Source organism: Harmonia axyridis, chromosome 7, assembly GCF_914767665.1.
Source record: "Harmonia axyridis chromosome 7, icHarAxyr1.1, whole genome shotgun sequence".
In the NCBI taxonomy this organism is placed as follows: domain Eukaryota; kingdom Metazoa; phylum Arthropoda; class Insecta; order Coleoptera; family Coccinellidae; genus Harmonia; species Harmonia axyridis.
Genome location: NC_059507.1, coordinates 12,169,044 through 12,196,033, shown reverse-complemented (window position 1 = coordinate 12,196,033; position 26,990 = coordinate 12,169,044). Strand labels below are relative to the sequence as shown.

General features: G+C 35.3%; 1 protein-coding gene across 2 annotated transcripts; it reads left to right on the top strand.

The window, feature by feature from the left end:
- The first annotated feature begins 1,257 nt into the window (after positions 1 to 1,257).
- LOC123684641 (toxin Tbo-IT2-like) lies at positions 1,258 to 26,613 on the top strand. Of its 2 annotated transcripts, none has more exons than XM_045623963.1 (3): positions 1,258 to 1,472; positions 24,191 to 24,260; positions 25,545 to 26,613. In XM_045623963.1, the coding sequence occupies exons 1-3, from the start codon at positions 1,382 to 1,384 to the stop codon at positions 25,708 to 25,710; spliced, it is 327 nt and encodes a 108-aa protein (XP_045479919.1). In that variant the 5' UTR covers positions 1,258 to 1,381; the 3' UTR covers positions 25,711 to 26,613. The 2 variants fall into 2 exon arrangements, with proteins under 2 accessions (XP_045479919.1, XP_045479920.1); XM_045623964.1 differs by having other exon boundaries at positions 1,267 to 1,472; positions 25,572 to 26,613.
- The last annotated feature ends 377 nt before the right edge of the window (positions 26,614 to 26,990 follow it).

The following is a 26,990-nucleotide window of genomic DNA, read 5'->3' as shown; positions in this document are numbered from 1 at the left end:
ATAAACAAATTCAAACTTAAATATGCATTAAAAATATTAATAAATAATAAAAATCGAATTATTCTACCTCCTCCAATTAGGCAGTAATCCAGTTGTTTATTTCTTTGTAGCAAGTATTATGGTTGGCGACATCCTACAAATATACTTCCTAAGGCCGACGAAGTTGCCGATGAATGCTGGGATTGTCATAAAAAATATGCAACTATGCTACTAGATACTAGAAATAGGTTCAGGAGCAATAGAAATATATGGCTTCAAAATTCACGATTGCAACAAGAAATATAACGGATTATGATTATAATACGGACGGTGATATGGCCTGGAACGTTCTGTGATCTGCTCCTTCTGTGATCACGTCACGCTGGCACTGGAGGAACTGTGACTACCTGTGAAATTCTGATACCAGTGATTAAATCACAGATCGTGAAATATCGCTCATCTCTAAATGAAAGTTTTATTAACGTTCTAGGTTTCTTCGTTCGAAACTTATCGTATTTTCGGCTGCCGAAAAATTACAGACATTAAGATATTTTTGGAAAAACAGAGATCAAAATATAAATGGATGACTTGAATAAACGAACGAACGAATAAATATACGGAATGATAAATGAAGAATATCTATAAAAAAAACGCAGCAAGAGCTACTCGTCTCCAACTGGATCAATTGAAAGACGATTAAAAAAAAAATTGTGTTAAAAAATTTGCAAATATGCTACTCGAAATAGGTTCTGGAGCAATAGAAATATCTGGCTTCAAATCTTACGATTGCAACAAAGAATATAACGATGTGATCTGCTCCAACTGTGATCACGTCGCGCTCTGTATTCGTTTTGAGGAACTGCGACTACCTGTGAAATTCTGATACCAGTGATTAAATCACAGTTCGTGAAATATCGCTCATCTCTAAATGAAAGTTTTATTCGTTCGAGACTTATCGTATTTTCGTTTGCTGGAAAATGACGATCTTTTCGGAGAAACAGAGATCAAAATATAAATGACTTGAATGAACGAAAGGATGAATGAATATACGTACAGACAAATGAAGAATATCAATAAGGGAAACGCAACAGGACCTTCCCATATCCATCTGGATCAATTAAAAGACGATCCAAAAAAATAAACCCTATACAGTGTCGTGTCACCACCCCAATCCACAAGTTGTGGGCGACTCGTCGGTGGGGGGTAAACGCATGTGCCTCCGGCTCTTGAAGGGGTGCTTCCCTTTAGACAGAGACAGGCTCTGGACTTATAACTACAAACAGGAGAGCAGTACGCCCCATTCTACGTACGGCATTCCAGCAGTGGAGACAAACCGCTCCTCCTCGTAGAGCAAGCTCGTCTCTTTAGTTCAAACTTTTAGTTCCGATAAACGTGCGGAGGGATGAAAGCTGTTTGGTTGATCTTCGCGGCTCTGTCCGTGCTGACGATCTTTGAGCTGATTCCTGAGAGTGGTGCTGATCCTTACGACTACGGTGAGTGGGGTATTGTCGAATGGTATGATTGTTAAAGAAAAATTCGGCGGTTCCGCAAAAAGAGCCGAGAGAATCTTTTTAAATCTAGTGGCTTTAGCCATTAGCGATTTTTAATTCCCTATTGGTGAACTGGTAGCAGAAAAAGCGTAATCAACTTTGTTCCCTCTTGGCTGTTTCTATATATCGGGTGTCCCAAATTCCTTGTCTAATGAGGGAATCTAAGAATCCTTTTGAGCTAGAAAAAAAATGAGAGACACATTTTCGGGCTCCATTTCCGAGAGAATTAATTCGGTGAAAACTGCAACCTTTTGAAAAGAATTGTTTTCATGTTATAAGAGGAAAGTGAAAAATGGCGTGAAAGTTCTTTTTTACTGTTGCTATCTATCAACATGAAACAAGAACATTCTACAGGACCTTTTTTCACTAGAATCTATTAGTGTTAAAAATTTCTTTTCATTGCAATTAGTTTTGAAGTTATAACTTGTGTTTCTTTAATTTCAAACTATATGAATTTCTATAATGAATGAACTCTCTGTTTTTGTCCCTTGTCAAAAATATATAAGATGAAATGAAATTTTTTTCAGCAACCTATAAAGAACATCAAAAGTTTGATATTCACACTGCAAATCAACCAGGTGTCTATCTATGATAATCTGTGACCTTCAAATGATTGAAATTCGGTGGCCACCAAGGTCATCGGATTTAACAAAATTTAAAAATATTGAAATGTTGAAAAATCTAACGTTGTTGAATCCGGAGGCCTTGGTGGCCCCCGAATATTTTAATTTTCTGAAGTTCACATATAATCAAAGATAGACACCTGGTTGATTTGCATTGTGAAAATCAAACTTTTGATGATTTTTATACTTTGATAAGAAGTTTATAGATCATTCACATATTTTTGAGATGGACAAAAAAGCGATTTTATTCGTTACAGAAATTCATATGGTTCACATTCAAAAAAACACAAGTTAGTATTATATCTTTATAACTAATTGTTATAAAAAAAATTTCACACTTATGGATTCTCCTGAAAAAAGTGCCTGTAGAATGTTTGTGTTTCATGTTGAGAGCACCAGTAATAAATTATGAGAATTTTTCATTGCACGTCATTTTGTCTTATAGCTTGAAAACAGTTGACTTTATGAGGTTGCGGTTTTCACCAAATTAATTCTCTCAAAAATCGAGCCTCTTTTTCTAGCTCAAAGCGATAATGAGATCCCCTCACTAAACAACGAATTTGGGACATCCGACTGGTTCTTCAATGCAGGATCATTTTGTTTCCGTGCGAAAATCGCTTGAACTCTTGAAATTAAAAATTTTTCAATCGTATCTTAATTATTTCAATGATAAATTTCAAAATTTTTTCATTATCATGGAACTACCAATTTTTCTAAAACACTACCATGATCCGATCGTCATTTATCGTTTTTTTTTCAATAATTTTTCTTGAAAATACTCTAAATGACTGGTTTTTTATTTTTCCATCATATATTTCATTTACCACTAAAATTATTCATATCTGAATGAACAAACTCATAAAAATTCCTGACTTCCCGTCAGTGCTTTTCTAACTTTATTTTATGGTTTATTTCTTTCATTGTAGTAAAATTTAGTATTCCATATAAAAGCAATTATATATCTAAAACCAATATCTAAACAAATTAAGAAAGCAACGACGTAAAGTCTGAAGCTTTTGTACCCTTGTTCAAATTCATATTCATGAAATTTTTTCAAGAAATATCATATGGACCATTTTTCTTACAGCCCATAGTAGTAGCTTTCTGCTTGAACATTTTCTTTACTTACATAAAATTATTTCAATGACGATCAATGTTTCATTATTTCATTTATTATTTTGCTTCAATGATTCTATTCACTCTTCTGAACTTGGTCTATACTTACTGATCTCCTAGTTTTCTGTGTATCCGATAATCAATCATGTCTGGAATATAATCAATCAATTAATCTGCAAAGTGACATGCAGTGAAAAACAACTGAATGCTGAACTTTGAATTAACTAATAATTCTAAGGTTTCCAACAGAGATATGTGTTGGCGTCTGTGTGTTAATTTGAAACAATATTTTGGAAATACCTAATACTATTTATAGCAAGATATTCTAATCTTGCGTATTTCTTATCAGTATTGAAAATTACGGAGTGAATTAATTCAAATTTTCTTTATATGAAATGAGTCTGTTGGTTGGAAAAATTCCGAAGTATAATTCCTCCTGAACGATATTTCATTTACTACCAGATCCATATGTTACAAAATGGCGAATGCGCGGATATGTTATATGAAATATTAATCCAATAAGTTCATTACTCTAAGGAATAAATCAAATTTTCATTCTATTCATTATTTCAATGAATTTGAAATGTTTTAATAACTTTCGAATATCCAATGGATAAAACCGTGGATAGAAGTATATTTTATTTTGAACATTATTTATATGAATTGAAAATCCAACGATGACTACTGAATATAAAATTGTTGAAAGTATGGATTATGTCAATCAAGTTCATATTCGTATTTGAGAAATCAAGAAATTAGAGCTAATCCAAAGAATTCATGATATAATCTTCTTCTGAAAATGAGAAAACCTTTCAGAAGATAATTTATATTAGATGTATAAGATCAAATATCAGACAATTCACTTCAAACATTTGCAGTTTATTTCGAATAATTCATAAATAAGGATTCTACGAAATTCTCGAAATGAACACTTTCAAAATATTTTGAAGTGAACAGAGAACATTCCTTAAATATATGATCGAATTATCAATTCGTCATTTCCTGATCAAAATTCCAGGCTACGTGACGAAATGTTCAAGCGCTCTGTTCGGGAAACAAACACTCGATAAGGAATTCTCTCCTTTCAAGATTTAATAAACGCAAATGATGGGGATAAGCACAGAACCATAAGGAAAATTTCAATAGTAATATCCGTAACAGTAATTTAAATATCAAGTCAAATTTGAATCGAACCAGAATCCTCGCTCAGCCAATTCGAGTTATGTCGATTGTTCTCATTCGCAAGAAAAGGGGTCCCTAAAAATCTCTTCAGTGCACTAAATCCGGATTGAAAAGATCAAACCGAAAAACAACTCAGATTATTTATAATTCCGCTAATGACGTAGACGACACAACAGTTCCAGGCAGTCGAAATGTAATCTGCGATTTTTTTTAATCATGACAAAAAATCGACATGTTGAAAGATTTCTCTCAATCGCCTTTGATTTTGCCCCTAATTGGAGAATTCGTTTTGTGGAGTATACTCATCTGGATGCCGGAAGAAAATTTAACAAACCCATTTAGGGATAAATAAATACAGTAATACAGACAAGAGTGCTACTAGCTTGAAATCGCATCATCAATCTAGTTCTTTCAGCAAACAGCATAAAATTAATCCATGAATGCAGTGAATATGAATGAAATGTTATCAAATCCAAATGAGTCGACACAAGTGATAAGTTTTTCAATGTAATCATAAAAGTAATTCACAAGAACAATTTTTGTATTATTATAAAGGGTTGTCCAATAAGAAGTTTCATTTTAAATAGTACTTGGTCTGGGTCGCTGTCACTTTCAATGCTGTCATCTTTTGAAATTTGATGAGTAAAAACTACGTCATTAACGCAATGAAATTGTTAAAATTCACTGCAAAAATGGTGAAAATATTGCAGCTACAGCAAAACTACAGCACATTTGGGTGGTCGTGAAGAACCATCTCGGCTGGCAGTTAGAGCTTTTGGGAATTCTTTGATCTGACATTTTCTGTTTTTGTCGAGTATCCTCTATTAATGTTTATTAGTTCCCTTATTCTTTTATTTCTCCTTATCCATTTGCGATACTCTTTTTCATTTCAAGATCTAGCAGTCTTTTTTCAATGCTATTTGTTGACTGTCATATGTGATGCTCACAAACACTGAGGATAGTGAGGAAGGTGTTTTTTTTATCAGCTGATACTTTTGGACCATAGTATCGTATCGAGTTTAAATGTCTTATGGTTGTTTTGTGTTCTTCCATCTGCTGTTATTTTTGGACCTAAATAGATGTATTCATCGTAAGCGTCTATTTCTATATTGTCATTGTCTCTCCAATACAAATATATTTCGTTTCTTTTCAGGCTTGCTGTGAGAACCGAACCAAAATTATGGTATTCTCCGAAAAAGTCTATTTGACATAAACTTTTTCAGAATGAAAGCTTTTAGTAGAAAACCCTTCAATTGGATATCATTATATTTTCGACATATTTTGAGTTGACTTTGAAACATAAACGTACAACTTTTTCCAAAATTCGAGGCTTTATTATTAATAATTTGATATACATTTATGATTCAAAGTATTGTCCATCGCTGGCCACTAGTTTCTCCCATTTTTCGGGCAGTGTACAAATCCTGCTTTGAAAAACTGATCATCTTTTGAAGCGATCCATTAATCGATCGAATTTTTCACTTCTTTATAAGACTGAAAGTATTGATCAGCCAGGCCGAATGCCATTGATCGAAACAAGTGATAGTCCGAGGGAGCAACGTCTGGAGAATACGGCGGGTGGGGAAAGACTTCCCATTTCAACTTTTCCAAGAATGTCTTGACCACTTTCGCAACATGGGGTCGATCATTGTCATGCTGTAACTCCATCCATATTTGCCTAGCAAGTAGCTGTTCACAAGCAAACAAACTGCATCTTTTTCACCGCCATGTTGATCTTCGTCACTGTTCTTGAAGCGTTGAAACCACTCTCGGCACGTTCTTTCACTGATAGCAGCCTCACTATAGGTATTTATGATATTTTATGTATTCCCAAGCATAATACTAAAAAGTATGAGTCGCCACTTACCTTTTGAAGCAAAAAATTAAAACCTTCCGCAAATGACGATAATTCAGCTCGTAAGCTGACAAGTTCAATCGAGAATAACTTTATGATGCAGACACAAATCGACTAATACTTCGATGGCGTTATGTGAACCTAAGCTTATTGTATAATATCTACGATCTATTTATTTCGACTACTACTTACAGCTACAGCCATCTATTGCAAAACGGCAGAAGCAAAGTTGTACACCAACAGTATTTCTCACTTTATCCTTGCCTTCGAACCGATTGTGAAGAACGTATTTCATAAGCCCGTGATCTTAATCGAGGGCTCCTAAATTTGATTAGCGTCTTGGACTCCCTGGTGTTTCAATCCGCCACTGTTCGCACCACGTTGCACACAGCTAAATTAATGAACTCGCTGGAGTCGAAGAGTCGAACTCATTCCCCAGAATAAGCTGCCCTGTTATCCAGCTGTTCTTATCGATTCGCCCTGTATCAAATTCAACGATGATATTTATCGGTAACGAGGAACAGTACCCAGAGAATTCCATCTCGAAACTAATTGGGCTCATTTATTGAACTCCTGTAGCAAATATCTGGAGTTTATGAAGGAAAGAGCAGCAGTGCGGATGAATTGGAGACCAACTCAAGCGAATGTCTTGATTAGATATAGAGAGAAGATTTGTTGGTCATTTTGCGAGATGGACTTTTCGATTTATCCACGTTCCGTTCCTTTCAACCTCTTCAGAGGTAGACAGAAGGAATTGAGTCATATTACGTGCTATAAAATAGTAATCAGTCTTCGTCTACTTCGATAATTTCATTTCCTTCCGTCTTTCATTAATTTCTTGAAGTTGTGTAAGTTTTTCCAATGAAAGGTTTCATTTTGATATTAGATTATGCCCCCATCAGAGCTATTCTCTCCATAATTTACAGCTCGCCTTCCTGTTCCAGTGTTCTAATGAACTTCCTTATCTGGGATGGCTTCAAGGAGGCTAATTCCTCACTTCAACAAGTTTCGTGTCCAAAGCAGGTTTTGCGTTGGTTAGCGATGGCAAGGCATTCCGTTACTAGGTGATCCGGAATGCCTCCTCACAGAATCTACACTCGTCATTTTCAGTTAGACTCATTCTCATGAGGTGTTAACTAAGGCGGCAATGGCCTGTGAGGAATCTAGTGAGGAGCTATAGCATATTTTACAAAGATCCAGATACTTTTTGTATCTCGAATTAGTAAGGTCCAATCACTAGCCCAGAATGCGCACTAAACACTTTGAGGAGGGAGAGGCTATTTAACAATAATTCTAAGATTTTCCGAACCTCAAATGCAACTATTCTGCTTATCATTCATGGTAAAAATGGAATCCATTACTGAAGATGATTTGTGGATGAAAAGTCGGAACATTTTGATGCATTTCAAGGACTCAATCAGCAAAGATACGACCTTGCTCGTGATCGACCGGCTTGAGCTCTTAAAAATCTGTCTTAAGATATGAGTCTTCATCAATAATAGGATGTGATGTCGTTTGTTGAATGCCCAAGATTGACGAGTAATCGACAAACCTGAGATGTCATCAACACCACGAGCTACAGCAGCAATATTCTTAGTTAAACTTGAGTGATGACACAGTTACGATTTTTCACTTACTTGTACAAACAGCTCAAATTATTCACCAGTTGCACTATTGCTGGTCCAGAACGTCTCACATAAAGGCCCAAAAGTGCTTCAGGTGTTTGAATTGCGCTTGCAACATTTTCACCATTTTTGTAGTGAATTTGAGCAATGTGTTGTTGAAGCATGTATCATTCATTTTTAACTTGTCAAATGTCAAAAATTCACAGCTTAGAATGACATCCTTCAGAATCAATACACCTGTTGAAAGATTTAAACAGAAATAAAAAACACTGCACTTTATTTTTTTCTTTATTATTTTTGAGCGATGGTTCTTTGTACCGATTGTTGTATCATTTCGTCACAATGATTCAGAAATATTCTTAAAATATAAAGTTTGATTCAATGATGATGAACCCGTTTTCAAAATCAATTCTGTAAGTATGTCGATCGAACAATGTTGCAAAATGGTGGATACGCAGAATTTTGTAGATAACTTTGAAAAATGTTATTGTAGTGAGTTTCATGGAATAATTGATAATACTGTTCCATGAGAAGTCCTGCAATTCGAATTTGAAATATCATCGCATACTACAAATTTCAAAACTATTGAAGAAATGAGGAAAATTTTATTGACACTCCTTTCCATCTTCTCAGAAGTTTTGATGTTAGCTGCGTTATTTCGGTAGAAGAAAGACTACAGTAAAATATTTGGCGTCTTTTAAAATTACCATTTCATCGTAATGAGCTCTTGAGATGTTTTTCAAAGATTTTCACCAAAATTGGCCACTATTATATGAATTAAAATTCTGAAATCTATTATATATCATCAATTCTTATTCATATTCTGCGAACTTTCTATTTCCAAACCTGCAATGATTAGATATATTGAAAATGTTTATGAGCCCATTACGATGTTACCATCATTTATAAAGACCATGTACATTAGTACATTTAACAATTCTGGAGTTGTTCATCAACATATATCATTCAAATCGAATTCAACAATTGATTTTGGATTGATATAGAAGAATATGAAAAGGGGTATGAATACCATATAGGAAAAACTTGTTGCCAGGGGTAAAAATACGTTAATTGGTTTTTCAGAATTGAATGAACATGAAATATGTATTTTTTTGAAAGGGAACAATCGAAATTAAAAGACTCTTTCCAAACAAAAATGTGTTCGTTAGAGGAGAGGGATTCTGTCTTGAAATCCCTGACAGTGAGATGTTAATCTCATAAATCTAGAACAGATCCCACAAAATGAAACTGGGCATTCGTAATGAATATAACATTATGTAGCAACTCGGTTTTAAAGACTGATTGATGAAGCTGTGGCACTTGGAATTACTACTTTCTTATGTTCCTAATGTGTATAATTAATCACAGGGATGGAAAGCATACTGTATCCCCTTCATTAAAATGAGTGCCTATTATAACTTGAAATTTGTGAACTTGCTCGTTACAAAAAAATACTGCAGATACTGCTATAATCAATTCGTAGAGGATACTAATTCAGATCTTCACGTTTTTGATTCCTTTTAATGGAAGAATCATGTCACCATATGGGTTCATGATTTTTAATGAAATTATGGAATCTGATGAAAAAGTTATGATTTCATATTTCGATTTAAATATAAAGGAATAGAAAAAAATAGAGGATGTTTCATGAATAAAACAGTAAATTCTTTCAAGTCGAATGCGGGACATTTTGAAGGACCTGAATCACTGTTCAAAATTGTCCTAACACTATTATATGCTACATCTAGTAGAACACCTTATACATTTTTTTTTCAAAGACAATAGTATACGTTTGAAATGTATTATACCTTCCAATTTTGACATGAGAGACACCTTAAAACATAGTTTTTAAGGAATTCTTTTGAATTTTCGGCGATAAAGGACCAGTATTTTTGCTCTGAACTCCAAGCAGCTCAACAATATTCCCCGGAAATCCTTTGATATGTCTCTCTTCACTTTTTTGATAGATCTCTTGAGAGTTTGATATGAGTACACTCCTTTATCCCTTCTTTGTCAACATATCTAGAGAAAATTCTCATTTGTGTTCGGCTTCCGAACACAGAAGGGATATTTGTACGGAAAACAATGTCCCTGTGTTTTTGTCACGTTTTTGCCGCTCAGCGGGATGAATGAGGTTTTCTGGGGTTTCAGCTCTATGTGAGTCTTTCTACAAACAAATTGTCACACAAGCTGCCACGCTGGGATGGATTATCAAAGGAATCATACTCAGAATTCCCGACATAGACTCAATTGAAAAGTTTTCTTTATAATTAGGGTATTGAAAAGATGAAAATCAGAGCACGCGTGATTACTTTTACACAATAGGTCACGGGCCCAGCTGACATTTCGTCAACAAAGTCACCTTTAAGAGTAATATCTATACTCCAACGTTTCTCTAACTCTTCAATAACATTTTGTAGAAAGTTTCGTCTTTGCATTCGAAATAGACTGCAAACTCGGCATTCATTTCTTACTTTGAGATCTGCAAAAAGCCATTGATCACTGGAGGCTAGATCTGTAAAAAAAGCTGGAAAGTCACGAAGTTGGAAGCACAATACATTCAATTAGATCATTGTTTTAGTCGTTTTGTATTGTTTTGCTTGTCGATTTACAGATGATCCGAAAGACACTGCATTTTTTCAAATGACATGCCCTGATTTTTTTTTACTTTCGAAATCAAAATTTCAAGGAGATTATGAGTATGATATAAGGCCTGTCGAGTCGAAAATAATTCCAGCTTATGCGCTGTCGATTCTGTCAAAATTTGAATCATTCCCTCAGCCCAAAATTAACAAAAATTATCGACCGATCGTGCACTATTGTGCACCCAGTATAAATAATAACTTTTCAAGAAAAACTCTGAAATCCCGTTTCTCAAAATACCTGCAGATCGTTTGCAGTAAATAATTAAACGCATAACAAACTGCAATTATTTTTTCATGCAGAATCACCACCTGAAGTTTGTCGCACATATTCACTAACACCCTGTATATGATTTCCTATAGCGCAGCATTGCAACTTTTATTGGGTTATAAAGTAAGAGCATTATGATTTTATACGGAAATCGTATATGCTACGTAATTTTTAAGCGAAATTTCTTCCTTCGATGCTTGTTGCGAGAAGTTATACACTCCATTTCATCATTGACTTTTGATGTTGCGATACTAAAGTTTTCACTTCATCGCCTACAAAGTATAAGCCGACAGAAATTGTGTGTTTGTCCTGAAACGTTATCTTCCTAGACCAACGCAAGCTTGTCGATCAGTCCTTGTCCAATTGCTTTCAGATTTCTGGATTGTGATTGATGAGCAAGAAAAGTAGGGTGACACCACTTAAGACCACTCTTGATATTTTGTGTCGGCATAATTTTGTCCCAATTAATCGATTGTTTACAAAATCCGTTGTTTACTGACACATTAGGGCCTCTAAAAAACAGAGCACAAAGAATGATGAAAATAATTTTTTGTCCGATTGACAGCAAATATTAATTTTGTGGACACAAATGTACTGTTATTTTTCCTGCCTAGGCAGCAAAGTGATTATTCTAAATGCGAATAAAATATCCGACATTTTCGAAAAATCAATATTTTTGCCACCCCCTTTATTTCTGGAAGATTAAGTACTTCTAAGTCGCTATCATTGTCCATAATATAAATATCTCCGATATTTTTACAAAAATCCGTCAGATATTTCATAAGTTGTCAAACTATTATTATTATGGACATATACATTTCCATAGCAACCAACCGTTTCAACAATTGCAATTTCTATCAAAATTCGTTTCAATTTATCACCACAGGAAAAATAAAAAGATTGTGGAAATTATAATAATTTGCGAATACAATATCCTACGTGTATCATTATAAACAATCGAAGAAAAAATTATATGTTAAACTTGGCAGCAAAGTAAATTGACTCCCTTGGCTGAATTCCTAGACGCGATAATCAATCTACTACTTTGCTGCTTGGTAAAACAAATAACTATTGTTTGAATTGATGCTCTACACATACAAATATCTGATCGACATGGTATTGATTTGAAATAAAAATAATGTTGTTCAATTTTCTTATTTATCCATGTAAAACTTTTCTCATATAAGGTTATGTGGGGTGAAACGTAGTTATTGTGAACCGTATTTTCAATTTCCTCGTGTGATACCCAGATTATGTAGATATTGAGATTTTCACGTGGAAATTGAGGTTTGGGTTTCCTGCCTGTATGGAAGTCATAAGCACTCCAGAAACGATGGGGCTCACATTCATTGCTCTACTAATGCCTCTATCTGATTCCATTCAACGAATTTCCTTTTCTTATTTCCTACATCAGGACCTCAATTCAAGAAAATGCCATTTCTCCATATATACCAACCCTAGTAGAGAATTTTCCAACAAGAAGTTTTACTTTGAATAGCCTGCTATCTTGGCAGCTGGCACTTTCGAAGCTTTCATTTTTCAAGAAAAAACTACGCCATCACTAAAAGTGGAACGATACAATAACGTTGTTATTTTTCGAAAAAAATCACAATTGACCACCAAGATATTGTTATTTAACACCGTAAGACCATTTTCTTTGAGGCCACGGGATGGATCTCTATGCCACTGCATATTTTGATACATTTTGATATTTACAACAATTGTTTAGCTCACATAGTGTCTTTTCAGGTTACATTTCGAATTCAACCATAGTCTTTGATAAATATAACGTGTAGTAAAAAGAAATCTATTATTTTTACAATAGAAGGCTCAGTTATCTGTACCACGCGTTGTATATGTCCGATCACGTTTCACTAGATGACGTTGGAAATATGAGATAACGTACTACAAAAACTTTTTTGACAGTTTTGTGATTAATTGACTCAGTTTAGTTTTAGCCCGCGTATAATTGACACTAGCTAGCAAAATACAGTTTTTCTTCGATAAACATGGAAATGTAAGCCAGTCGCCTGGAAATGTAAAACGTGTTTATGGTCCTGTTACTGTAACACCCAATTATGCGGAATTTTGGTTCCGTCGATTCTGCTCCGTTAATTTCGATGTCAAAAATGCACCACCCACTGGAGGGGCAATTATCGAAAATGTCAATAGATACACGGACATTGTCGAGTTCAACCGTCCTGTAAGCATTATTTCGATTGCCCAAGAGCTAAAGATTGCACAAAACCCGTTTGGAACTATTTGAATTAGGTTGGTCTCAAGAAGAAACTCGATGTATGGGTACCACACGAGCTAACGCAAAAAACCATCTGCGAATTGCTGCTGAATCTCAACAAAATCGACCCAATTTTGAAGCGGTTGGTGATTGGTGATGAAAAGTGGATCACTCACGACAACGTCAAGCGAAAACAGTCGTGGTCGAAACGCGTTGAGCCAGCATATACGGTAGCTAAGCTAGGACTGACAGTCAGGAAAGTTTTGCTGTGTGTTTGGTGGGATTGGCAGGGAATTATCTCCCATGAGCTGCACTCCTACGGCACAACTGTTAACTCGGAACTGTTCTGTCAACAATTGGGCCGTCTGAAGGGAGTAATCTTTCATAAGCGGCCAGCTTTGGCCAATAGGAGAGTAATTGTGTTCCATCAGAAAAACGCCAGGACATATACATCGATAGTTACCAGCCAGAAGCTCCAAGAGCTTGGTTAGGATGTTCTTCCTGTCCATGGTGAACAATTTTGCTGGTGAAAAGGCTGTCTCAATTATTTACCAATAGGGACGAGGGTTTTTATGATAGAGACATAATGATATTACCTTCAAAACGGCAACAATTCATCGAACAAAACGGTGGATATTTTACCCAAATCGGATTATTCCAAGTATGGTAATTAAAGTCTTGTTTTTCATGTAAAAATGATGGATTTTTTTTTTACTATCTATACTTCATAGTTGTTGTGAACACTGAAATATTTGTGGAAGTAAATTCGTTTTATTTTATATTATTAAAGTGACATTCCCTCGGACATTCCTCCCCTCAATAACAATAATGGAATGTTCCCTTTCGGCCAATCGAATAGAAGCAGAGAAGTATAGAAGCACAGATCCAAGTTTTCCGATATATTATAGTGAGTTATAGTAGTGAGTTATTATAACTCACGATGTTTGTTAATAGATAATATTAATTGCTGAAAAGCAGTTGAATAATGAATATCTAATTCAATAGGAGTAGATAAATTTAATAACTAATTTTCATGGAGTAAGGACTGAATCCTTCAAATATTCGAACAGAAGTTGTTCATATACCAATCAAATCAAGTGACGTTAAGCTGGTGATGGATCACTAAATCACACGATTCATGATGTATTCAGATCCAAATGAATAGCTGCTAATTCAAACGAAATTCTTCTCTTCCCTAAGAAACACGAGAAAACACACTCGACTCGTTATCAGTAAGAGCGCTATATATTTCACCTCGAATAGATTTTCTTCACGGAAATTTCCCTCGAGAACTGCCCTGAAAATGAACAAGATAACGCCTAACCGAACGGAATTTTCTCTTGACACGCTGTCATTTCGTTGTCATTTTTGAATTTATATCACCCATCAGGGCAACATCTTTTGCACTGAGAATAAGAAATACTGCCTTTGTGTTTGAAGCGGAAAAAGGAGATAGTATCGATCTCGACGTGATGGTGTTGGTGGTTTGACACAATTTATGAGGATTTATTATTCGAAATTTTCCATTGTGGAAATAAAAAAAGGATGTTGATGAAGAATAATATCCGAAGGAGGTATTGTGTGCGTGTTTATAGTCCTGGATGTTGCAGAACGATAAAGAGACCATGGAAGTACATGCAAACAAAAGTAGGATAGATACGTTCAAATGAATTAAAAAAAACTTGGAGAGAATAAATTCATTCGTTTCATTTTATAATGAATTACCATCGAGTAAGGAACAATTCCGTCAAATAACACAGAGTTGATTCTTCGACATTAAAATGACTACAGAAAAGGACTAATATTTATAGTTTATATGTAGGTAACAGGCCAATTGAAAAGTCCCCCGGTATACCAAAGTAAAACACATTTTTTTTGGCAAGAATCAATTTCATTATTCAAAATAGTAACCTTCTAGAGTGTACAGTGCATCCCATTTTGGGTGAGACAGCCAGGTTTCTCGCTCGTTATTTAAGATAGAGCCTTGCGATTTTCACGTTCCTGTCCTACTTTTTCGTGAAACCCAAGTTGGTCTAATCAGATTCTGCACAACTGTTTCCGTTCAAGAGTTACAGGGCGATTTTGGAAATTGATACTTTTCGGACCCCTCCTTTATCTCCGAAGTTATTAGAAATAATGCTGAGGTAAAAACTACGTCTGAATCAGAATTCTGCGTAGAATCTAGTGGCGTACTCAAATTTTTTGTTCGGGTAATGGTTTTGAAGATTCAACACAAACCTACATTTTTTTTAATGGAACACCCTATATATCATTACTTCGTTGAATTCGTTATTTTTTTTCCCTTCAAAATGATGTAGGTATGATGTTCAGAAATGTTAAAAAAACACTAAAACATCAAATAATGATGATTTTTTGTAAATGGGCCATGAATTTCCCATATAAAAAAAGAATCATTTGGATAATTTTCATTTGTGATTTTTATTTATAGAAGAGTAAGCAAACAAAGATAATACACTCATCACTAACATAAAAAACAAAACGTACCTACCTAATAGCAACAAATAAATAATACAAAAATTCATAAACATTGCATAATATCTTGCAGATTAAACTATTCAAATTGCTGTCCACTTTACCCTAATACATAATTGACAAAACTCTTCAATACGCCTGAGTGCATTTAATATTATAAAAGGGCGGTTTTGTAAATCCTGGAAAACTTCCTCTGTTGATGCACGAAGTTCATCAGGACTGTTGTGTCTTTTACTGTAGTATATTATATGTATTAGGGAAAATGGACAGCAACAGTTGAATCTGTAAGATATTATGCAATGTTTATGAATTTTTGTATTATTTATTTATCTTTGTTTGCTTACTCTACTATAAATAGAAATCACAAATGAAAATTATCCAATTGATTCTTTTTTTATATGGGAAATCCATTGCCCATTAACAAAAAAATCATCATTATTTGATGTTTTAGTGTTTTTTTGACATTTCTGAACATCCTACCTACATAGTATCATACATTATTTTGAAGGGAAAAAAATAACGAATTCAACGAAGTAATGATATATAGGGTGTTCCATTAAAAAAAATGTAGGTTTGTGTTGAATCTTCAAAACCATAACCCGAACAAAAAATTTGAGTACGTCACTGGATTCTACGCAGAATTCTGATTCAGACGTAGTTTTTACCTCAGCATTATTTCTAATAACTTCGGAGATAAAGGAGGGGTCCGAAAAGTATCAATTTCCAAAATCACCCTGTATCTCTTGAACGGAAACAGTTATGCAAAATCTGATTAGACCAACTTGAGTTTCACGAAAAAGTAGGACAGGAACATGAAAACCGCAAGGCTCTATCTTAAATAACGAGCGAGAAACCTGGCTGTCTCACCCAAAATGGGATGCACTGTACAGTGATTATAGCGATCTTCCAACTTTTCGATACCAATTTTGTTGTACGATTGGTCTTTCGCTTCAACATAGGCCTCAGTTTCGGCGATTACTTCTTCATTGGCGCTAAATTTCTTTCAAGCGAGCATTTTTTTGAGGTCTGAGGACAGGAAAAAGTCGTTAGGGACCAGATCTGGCGAATACGGTGGATGCAGAAGCAATTTGATGCCCAATTCATGTCTTGATGAAATTGCACCTTTTTTTTCTTCAAATGGGGCCTCTTTTCACGATTTCATCCTTCAAACGATCCAATAACGCTATATGGTTATCGCTGTTCATGGTCTGGCCTTTTTGGAGGTAATCAATGAATATTATACCTTGCGCATCTCAGAATAGTAATGCCATAACCTTGCCAGCTGACTGTTGTGGTTTTCCTCGCTTTGGATTCGGTTCATCGTGTGCAATCCACTCAGCCGACTGTCGATTGGACTCCGAAGTGAAATGATGGAGCCATGTTTCATCCATTGCCACATATCGACGCAAAAATTCAGATTTATTTCACTTGAACAGCTTCAAACACTGCTCAGAATCATTAACACGTTGTTGCTTTTGATCGATTGTGAGCTCACGCGGCACCCATTTCGCACGCATCTTTATCATGTAAAAAGATTACTGAATTATATGATGTACACGTTCAGATGATATCTTCACAATGTCTGCTATCTCAATAAACTTCACTTTACGGTCATTCAAATTGTTTTGTGAACTTTTTTGATTGTCAGTGACAGCCTCCTTTAGGCGTCTTCTGCGTTGCTCGATAAAATACGTTGAGAGTCACAAATGATAATTTTCAATTTTTCTCCTTTATGTGCATTTGTCATAATGATCCGACGTTTTTGGTCGCCATCGAGAAGGCTTCATCTCAATCCTCTGCAAAAGTTGTCCTACATTTTGTATATCCATGTTCAAGTATAAGTACGTGAATTGTTGGCACAAACAAAATGAAAATGCGTTCATTTTTCAGTAAAATTCCAACTCACTGAGTTTTGCATATGCATGAGTTCCATAGCGAAGGATGACGGTAGACTGGAAGAGAAAATAAATTTTCCATATTACAAATATTTTATCTCAAACAAAGCATCCTGAATGGAAAATATTTAGAAAGTAGAGCACACATTTTTTTCGTCTGAATGAATTTTCAAGAACCGATTGAATTCAACGGATACTCATAAAATAATTCCATGATATTAAAGAAAATCTTCGCAAACAATCTGTCCAATGTAGAACAGTGGAATTACTTTAAGTTTACGTTTTTTTTTTACACTGTTGTATACCCTATTCAATTTTGAAGGGTTGAAGCACCCCCTTTGAGGGGGTTGATCGTTCAAGCCTCAAATATATATCAAAATATGTCCTCCAAAAAAAAAAAAAATGGAACACCCTGTAAAGGTACATTTCAGTTTTTTGTAGCCATCTAAGAAAATATAAGACGAGAATCCCGTTGAGGAATCAGAAGAGGGGGAAAATAAAAATACTACAGATGCAGTTACTCATGAAATGTCTATCGATGAAGGAAATTCTCACTTCCTATGAATAGGATCGTTAGAAAACGGTCCAAAGTTCAAATCCAATCCAATTTACTCATGCGGTGAAATCCACCTCAACGGCCCTATACGTGTATAGTGTATAGGTAGCTTTAGAAAAAGCATTTATAGTTTGGTAGGGATCAGCCTTCAGGAGAAAATCTAATATTAGACCCCTAGCCGTATGCCTTTCAAGGAAAGCTGTTCTTCTTGGATTTTCCTTTTATTGAGGTTTGAACTCAGAGAAAGTTCTACAGGTTTGATTCAAATTTGATAATAGGAATGTAGTTGGGTCAAGAGGGAACCCCTCCACGTGACATTCTTGTGATCTGTCAATATTTTCTTAAAGCAGGAGGGACAAAAATAATGTGCGGTGTTGCCTGAATGATTAGTTAGTAGTTAGGAATATTACAATAATTTCAACTTTCGTCGAAAGGTAGTGCTTTACGAGTGTGATTATAAAATTTCACAAATTTAGGGTTTTACCTCTTTTGTAACGATTTTTTTGTGGGTTTTTTTTTCGAATGTTTTGAAATAAAACAGTACTTTGTAGGGAGACTAAACTTTTGATAATTTTTAGCATTTAGGCAATAGAAACAGTGCTTACAGGACGTTAAGACTTAACATTGCCTGTGATTTTATTGATATTTTCGACAATTGGCCTTTCAGTACGTGGTCCATTTTTGACATCAAAGTAACCGGAACAGAGTGGAGTAAACCGAAATTGCGCAGGATTGGCTGTTATAGTATCAAGATCATAAACACTATGTACATTTTCTCCCTCCTTGCTTGCATTTTCGCCATTATCGAAAAAAAATTGTAACATATTGCGAATTTTCTCTTTGCTAGTGTCCATCTTTCAAGCGCGCTCAAACTAAACTGGGTTACGTAATCACAAAACGGTCAGAGAAGTTTATGTAGTTCGAAATGTCATATTGTTAGGACCATCTAGTCACGTACAGGCTCACGCCTCTGTGACTATATGTTTATACCCTGTAGCTTACAGAATAAACCATTTTATTATTATTATTATTATTATTACTAATGGAACCCGGTCGGATCTATACAACTCGAGATACAGATAAATAAAGCCTCCTATTAGAATAATAATGAATTTCTTTCTACTACAGCTAATATATTAACAAATAAACTGTTAGTTGCGCCTGGGATTTGATTTACCTTAGTGATATTTTCCTACAGCAATATCCTAGTTAGTCTTGCAATCATATAACAACTTCATTCAATAAAGTAAAGGGTGTTTTTTTTCGAGGTATATAACTTTAAGTTGGCATTACTGTTCACATGGCGACCGATTTAACAGCTGTCAAGTGATTTATTCTCAGTTTGGTTTGGCAATTCATCATGAATATACTCACGCCTGAACAATGCTTGCAAATAGTGCAATTTCATTTCGAAAATAATGGTTCTGTGCGGAATACGTATCCCGATTTTCATAAGCGAATTTTGTTTAGCGATGAAGCGCACTTCTGGTTGAATGGCTACGTCAACAAACAAAACTGCCGCATTTGGAGTGAAGCTAATCCTCAAGTGTATGTCGAAACACCGTTACATCCAGAAAAACTGACTGTTTGGTGCGCTTTATGGCCTGGTGGAATCATTGGTTCGTACTTCTTCAAAAACGATGATGGCCAGAATGTTACAGTCAATGGTGATCGGTATAGAGCCATGATTACTAACTTTTTCATTCCTGAATTGAACAAACATGGTGTCCAGGAGCTGTGGTTCCAACAAGATGGCGCAACATGTCACACAGCTCGTGCCACAATCGATTTATTGAAAGACACGTTTGGTGACCGCCTAATTTCACGTTTTGGACCTGTGAATTGGCCTCCAAGATCTTGTGATTTAACACCGCTAGACTACTTTCTGTGGGGCTATGTAAAGTGATTGGTGTATGCGGATAAGCCACAAACCCTTGACAATTTGGAAGACAACATTCGCCGTGTTATTGCCGATATACGGCCACAAATGTTGGAAAATGTCATCGAAAATTGGACGTCCAGATTGGACTATAGCCGAGGCAGCCGTGGCAGTCATAATGCCAGAAATCATATTTAAAATGTAATGCCACAAGATTATTTTGCGGATAAATAAAATTCATGTCAATCGAATAATCCATCGTTCTTTTATTGCAATTTAAAGTTCTATAGCTCTAAAAAAAAAACACCCTTTATATCTGTTTTGACCTAGTTGAGTCAATAATTGAATTTTAGTATTTCACTTCCTTAAACCTTTTAATTACCGATTGAGGAATATGAAAATTACTCATTCATCCTTCAGTATTAGTTTTTTATTCAGAAAACAGCCTGGCAAGAACATTAATTAAGATACAACAAGTACAGCGTCACCTTATCAATCTTGGCGTTTGAACCTTTTAATATTCAGAAACAAAGCTTTCATCAGGCTCCATTAATTGGAGAGATTACCTCTGAACACAATAAAACGTTTTCCATTTATTTTCCCTCGAGCTTATGGAAAATTAATTATTGTGAAGGCTAAATGAGATTCAGGTTCGCAGCCCTATTTTATTAAGCCATTAATTCATGCTTCGACCGCATAAATTATTATTTTCTTTTCCCTTCATTAAACATAATACTGAAAGGGCTCAACGTTGAAACTGAAATTTTTTAGCTCCCTTCGGAAAAGCGCAAAGTAGAGACTAAGCCAATTTTGTTTCTTAAGTAGATAATGGAAAAATGTTGTCAGAACTGTTATATCTATAATACGCATAGAATCAGGTCTATGTTTTCCTCAGCGGTTACTATAAAATATAGATCTTCTTATTTTGAATCTGATCACATGTTAGTATTCCATTGCCCTCCATTTGTAATAATGATACTGCAACACCTGGGATCATACCTTAGCATTTTGACTGAATTTCATGGAATGAATGTTGAAAAATTATTTCGAATATTTCCGTCCTGTCAAAAATTCTATGTATATGGAGAACGATTATCGAAAATAACAGCGAATATTTCCCTCCTGTCAAAAATTCTATGTATATGGAGAACAATTATCGAAAATTACAGCGATAATTGCATTGTAGGAAGCGAAACTGCACTGCGATAATTGTTCTGTTCATAGATGCATAGTTTCTATGCATCTTACACAGATCGAATCTATGGCAATTCCATTCTACATCAGTTTGACAAGTGATGTAACAGTTTATTCGGGAAATATTCCCCCGAATTACACTCGTGCATCAAAATGACCGGATAATTTCGCATTCCAGCGTGTTTTCTTTGAAAAACTGCATTCGGTCATTTTCATTTTTGGAGAAAGAACCCTCCACCTTCGGTGTCGGGCTCTTTCTCCAGAAATGAAAATGAACTCATGCAGTTTTTATGACAACACGCTGTCATGCAAAATTATCGGTAATTTTGATGCACTTGTGCAATTACCTACGATAATTGCATTGTAGGAAGCGAAATGGCACTGCGATAATTGTTCTGTTCATAGATGCATAGTTTCTATGCATCTTACACAGTTCGAATTTATGGCAATTCCATTCTACATCAGTTTGACAAGTGATATAACAGTTTATTCGGGAAATATTCCCCCGAATTACACTCGTGCATCAAAATGACCGGATAATTTCGCATTCCAGCGTGTTTTCTTTGAAAAACTGCATTTCATTTTTCTCCAAAAATGAAAATGAATTGTAGTTTTTAAGACAACACGCTGTCATGCAAAATTATCCGTAATTTTGATGCTCTTGTGCAATTACTTACGATAACATAACAGGCCAATTGAAAAGTCCCCGGTTTACCATAGTAAAACAAATTGTTTTGGCAAAATTCGGTCTTATTATTCAACATAGTTGCCTTCAAGGGCGATACAGCGATTATAGCGATCTTCCAACTTTTCGATACCATTTTTGTAGTACGATTTGTTTTTCGTTTCGAAATAGGCCTCAGTTTCGGCGATTACTTCTTCATTGGCGCAAAATTTCTTTCCAGTGACCATTCTTTTGAGGTCTGAGAACTGGAAAAAGTCGCTGAGGGCCAGATCTGACGAATACGGTGGATGCAGAAGCAATTCGAAGCCCAGTTCATGCAATTTTGCCATTATTATCATTGATTTGTGACACGGCGCATTTTTTTTAACACTGTGAAATTCCAGAGAGGTTAAAATTTGAAATAAATGAGGAAAAATCATCAATTTTACTGGAAAACGGTTATCACCATAATAACGCGCAAAGCAGAGTAATTGACGCGAAGGAAAGCGCGAAATTCAATAAACACTTTTCTATTTGGGTTTTTCTGCGAACCGCCTAGAGGTTTTTCTCCTTTTCCTTCCTGATTTCCATTTCAAAGGCCACTATTTCTCAATTATAACCAAGCCACAAATTCCTCTTTATTTATGTAGGTATGCAATAATTGTTGTCTTGATATTGATGATGGAATATATGTATAGGGTGTTTTTTTCGAGGAATATAACTTTACGTTGGCACAACTGTTCAAGATGGAGACCGATTTAACAGCTTACAAGTGAGTTATTCTCAGTTTGGTTTGGCAATTCATCATGAATAGACTCACGCCTGAACAACGCTTGCAAATAGTTCAATTTGGCCCAAAATGAGATTGCCGTTGTTCCCGATTTTCATAATCGAATTTTGTTTAGCGATGAAGCGCACTTCTGGTTGAATGGCTATGCAACAAACAAAACTGCCGCATTTGGAGTGAAGCTAATCCTCAAGTGTATGTCGAAACAACGTTACATCCAGAAAAACTGACTGTTTGGTGCGCTTTATGGGCTTGTGGAATCATTGGTCCGTACTTCTTCAAAAACGATGATGGCCAGAACGTTACAGTCAATGGTGATCGGTATAGAGCCATGATTACTAACTTTTTCATTCCTGAATTGAACAACCATGATGTCCAGGAGCTTTGGTTCCAACAAGACGGCGCAACATGTCACACAGCTCGTGCCACAATCGATTTATTGAAAGACACGTTTGGTGACCGCCTAATTTCACGTTTTGGACCTGTGAATTGGCCTCCAAGATATTGCCATTTAACACCGCTAGACTACTTTCTGCATGATCACATCAAAAACACCCCTACGATGTAAAATGGCAGTGGATGACAACATAATCCACCAAGAGATGAAATTCCGTTATTTGGGCATCGAAATTTCGAGCTTTGGCGACTTAGAATGTGAAGTGAGAGGGCAAGCTATCAAAGCATCAAGAACGGCCGCACAACTAGATGACACCATATTCAAAAACATATATTTGAGAACGGAAACTAAAGTACGTATCTATAAGACTGCAATTAGGCCTATACTCACATATGCAGCAGAGACAAGACCTGAAACATCTAAAACACAACAAATTATGGAAGCGACGGAGATGAGAATAGTAAAAAGAATAGCCGGAAAAACTTTACGGGACAGGGAAAGGAGCGAAGATATCAGAAGAGCTTGCCGAATCCAGAATATTAATGAGTGGGTGCTGGGCAGAAAAATCGAGTGGAATGATCATATTACTCGGATGACGGAGGACCGAATGGTGAAGGTGGCCAGAGACAGATCACCGTCAGGAAGACGAAGGATTGGGCGGCCTAGAAAGCGCTGGAGCGACAATCTACCTGCATAGGGCGAGTTACGATGAGGAACAGGCACAAGCCTATTTGGAAGAAAGAAGAAGAAGAAGAAGACTACTTTCTGTGGGGCTTTGTAAAGTCATTGGTCTATGCGGATAAGCCACAAACCCTTGACCATTTGGAAGGCAACATTCGCCGTGTTATTGCCGATATACGGCCACAAATGTTGGGAAAAGTCATCGAAAATTGGACGTCCAGATTGGACTATATCCGAGACAACCGTGGCGGTCATATGCCAGAAATCATATTTAAAATGTAATGCCACAAGATTATCTTGCGGATAAATAAAATTCATGTCAATCGAATAATCCATCGTTGTTTTATTGCAATTTAAAGTTCTATAGCTCTAAAAAAAACACCCTTTATATGATGTATCCATCATCTGATGATGGGAACAGCAGAAATAACTAACATAGGTATGCAAATCGACATTTTCTCCTTATGTTCCTTGTCCCATTTTCACAACTTTCTTCTACAGTTAATTTCTGGCTAATCTTAAGTGTACCTGGCATTTACCTTCAATGTTTATTTTTGAATTTCAGATGAAAATTATCCACCGGAAGACGAGTACTCCGACAACGCCATTGATCATTTACTACGCACGGCACAAAAGTGAGTTCAAGTTTATTACGTTTTGATTGCTTACTAACTATGCTTCTTCTTGTTCCTGTGCATGCATTTTTAGCTTTTCGATACAGATTACATCTCTTATAATTGAACATCTTATTTTATGCTTCATGTTTTACTATTTTCTCAATATTCGGATATACGGTGTGTTTCAGCTAATTAAGTATTTCTTCCCTTTTCAATTTTATTCAATTAAGTAAATATTATCTTATCTTATCTGTCACTTTCTGGATTAGGACTCATGACTATGCTGGTCCAATTCTAGTGAAATTTCGTATGGGTATCTGCATGTAATTCATAAGAATTTGAACTCTTTCGGATATTTAATGCTATTGGCAGAGTATTTTTTCATCTCAGGAAGAAAGTAGTCCTCTATACATTGAAACTTTTTTCTCTTGAATCATCCTAGAATATCAAGACGTTATTATGAAACACGCTGTATATTCGTACACATAAATACTTATATCCCTTCCTTCGAAGATATTATTTCCATGGCTGCACAATTGTTTCATTTTATATTTTTGCGAGCTTGTTCCAAGGAAACAATTTTTCCCAAATTTCCGAAATTTTCAATTTTGAGCCGAGGGTAGTCGCAAACGACTGGGTTTGACACACTGGTTAAGAATTCAAATTGGATTTTGTCTGTCCGATTGCACATAAATGTAACTGTATTATTCGAGAAAAGAACCTATAAATATTCATCATATTTAAAAGAGAAAATGAATAATAATAAACAACAAAGTATATCTTCAGAATGAATACTAAGATGGAATTCGAACAAGCACGGAAAAGTTCCTGATTTTACGTCTGCGCTTTTTCCTTTTTCAATATCTTCTTTAGTTATTCAGTTTCATATTCTTTTCCATTTTTTAACTTTTTAAGATAAGTTGATCTTAATTAATTTTTTTCCTGCATGAATTCGAATGAACTTCTTCCATTGAACGTCTGCTGAAACATGACTATTGGAAATGTTTTGTAACCACATCGAAAAATTGAGAGAATCTCGTTGACTACAAGCTATGAAAATCCTAGTTGCCACACATCCTTAAACACAAAATCAGTTATACTTATATTCGAATTTTATCATTTGTGGGATTAATCGGAGATTATCATAGCTTATCGATATCAATTTTCCGAAAATTTACATTTTGGTGGATCCTGCGTAACACTGAAGACAACGCAATCGTAGAAGCTGTGTGTTACGTGTTAGAATAGGCCAAATTTGAAAAACCCATCGTGGTTTACAAAGTATTTCTAATTTGTTTCCAGACGTTCTTCCTTAATTTACCTTTTCAGACGGGCCTGCATCAGGAGAGGGGGAAACTGTGACCACAGACCCAACGACTGCTGTTACAACAGTTCTTGCCGCTGCAACCTGTGGGGCTCCAACTGTAGGTGCCAGAGGATGGGCATATTCCAGAAATGGGGCAAATAAGAAGCCTCATTGAGAATCTTCCCTTCAACGGATTAAAATCTTTCGATGAAAATTTTCAGAGTGAATAGAGACAAGAACAACTCAACTTACTAGTTCTTGACTAGTCCGTAACTAGTTCTCCTATTCGTTTTTATTTCTCAAATCTCTATGTTCTCTGAAAAATTTCTTCGTCAATCGACCCAAGGCTTCATTCTAGGATATGATATCGATGAATTCGTAAAACTATGTTCCTTCAGTTATTGCTTGGACCGAGTTATCAAATACTTGATTTAGCACTGATTTTCGAACAGAAATGGTTGTTTATTTTTGATAAAACCTCCCTTATGGGATATAGTATTATTTTATCAAGGATCCTTTGACTGAATGGAAAATTCTGGGGAACATCTTCGGAAAATTATATTTGAAAAATCTTGTTCATCGCAAATTTGTTGCAAGTTGCGAGTGAAATGCTCGAAAAATCATTTCTCAGTTCGATTTCTCCCATAATGTGACAAACAATTTGAGAGAATCACCTGAAACTAGACATTCTAAAATGATATTTGAAAAACTTTCAATTCCCTTTTGAGAACAAATTTAACGATGATGAGATTTTTCAGGTCAGATGCTCTTTCATTGGGGATTCCTTCCAGCCACATCCTCAATGAGATTGCTCGTCTGACTTTCTTCTTGATTTTGAACTGAAAATTATTCAACATATTACTAGTTATATGAAAATAAATGTTTATATAGATGTGATGTTGTAATTTACGGCATGATCACACAGTCTGATATAACAGTGATATTACTGTGTCTGAATTGTGCCATTAAATTAGTTATATCGAATCCTATAAAATGTTTCTATATGTAAAAGGGTACAACATTCAAACGATTCTGTCAATATTAAATATAATATCAATTGGCCTATATGTTGTTCTCATTTATCATCTCCTTCCTCAGGTGAAATCTTTATATGATCAAGATACAAAATTCACCATATCAATGAATGAGACTGAAACGAACGCTTGGTGTTCATTTGTTTAAATACTTAAATAGTATTAAATTTTCTTGAGAATTATTAAACATAGAAATAGAGGGGAACTATACTTTTAAATTTTGAAATTTTAGGTTGTGACATGAGCATAAAAGTTTATTACCTTCATAGTCACCTAGTTCTTTTCTCTAGCATTCCTAGCTTCAAAATGTTTACCATTAGCAGCAACAACATCTATTTGAAAAACAGAAAAATAGAATTCCACTTAAAATATAAGGTAAGTAAACTCTAATGGTTGGCATCATCGAAA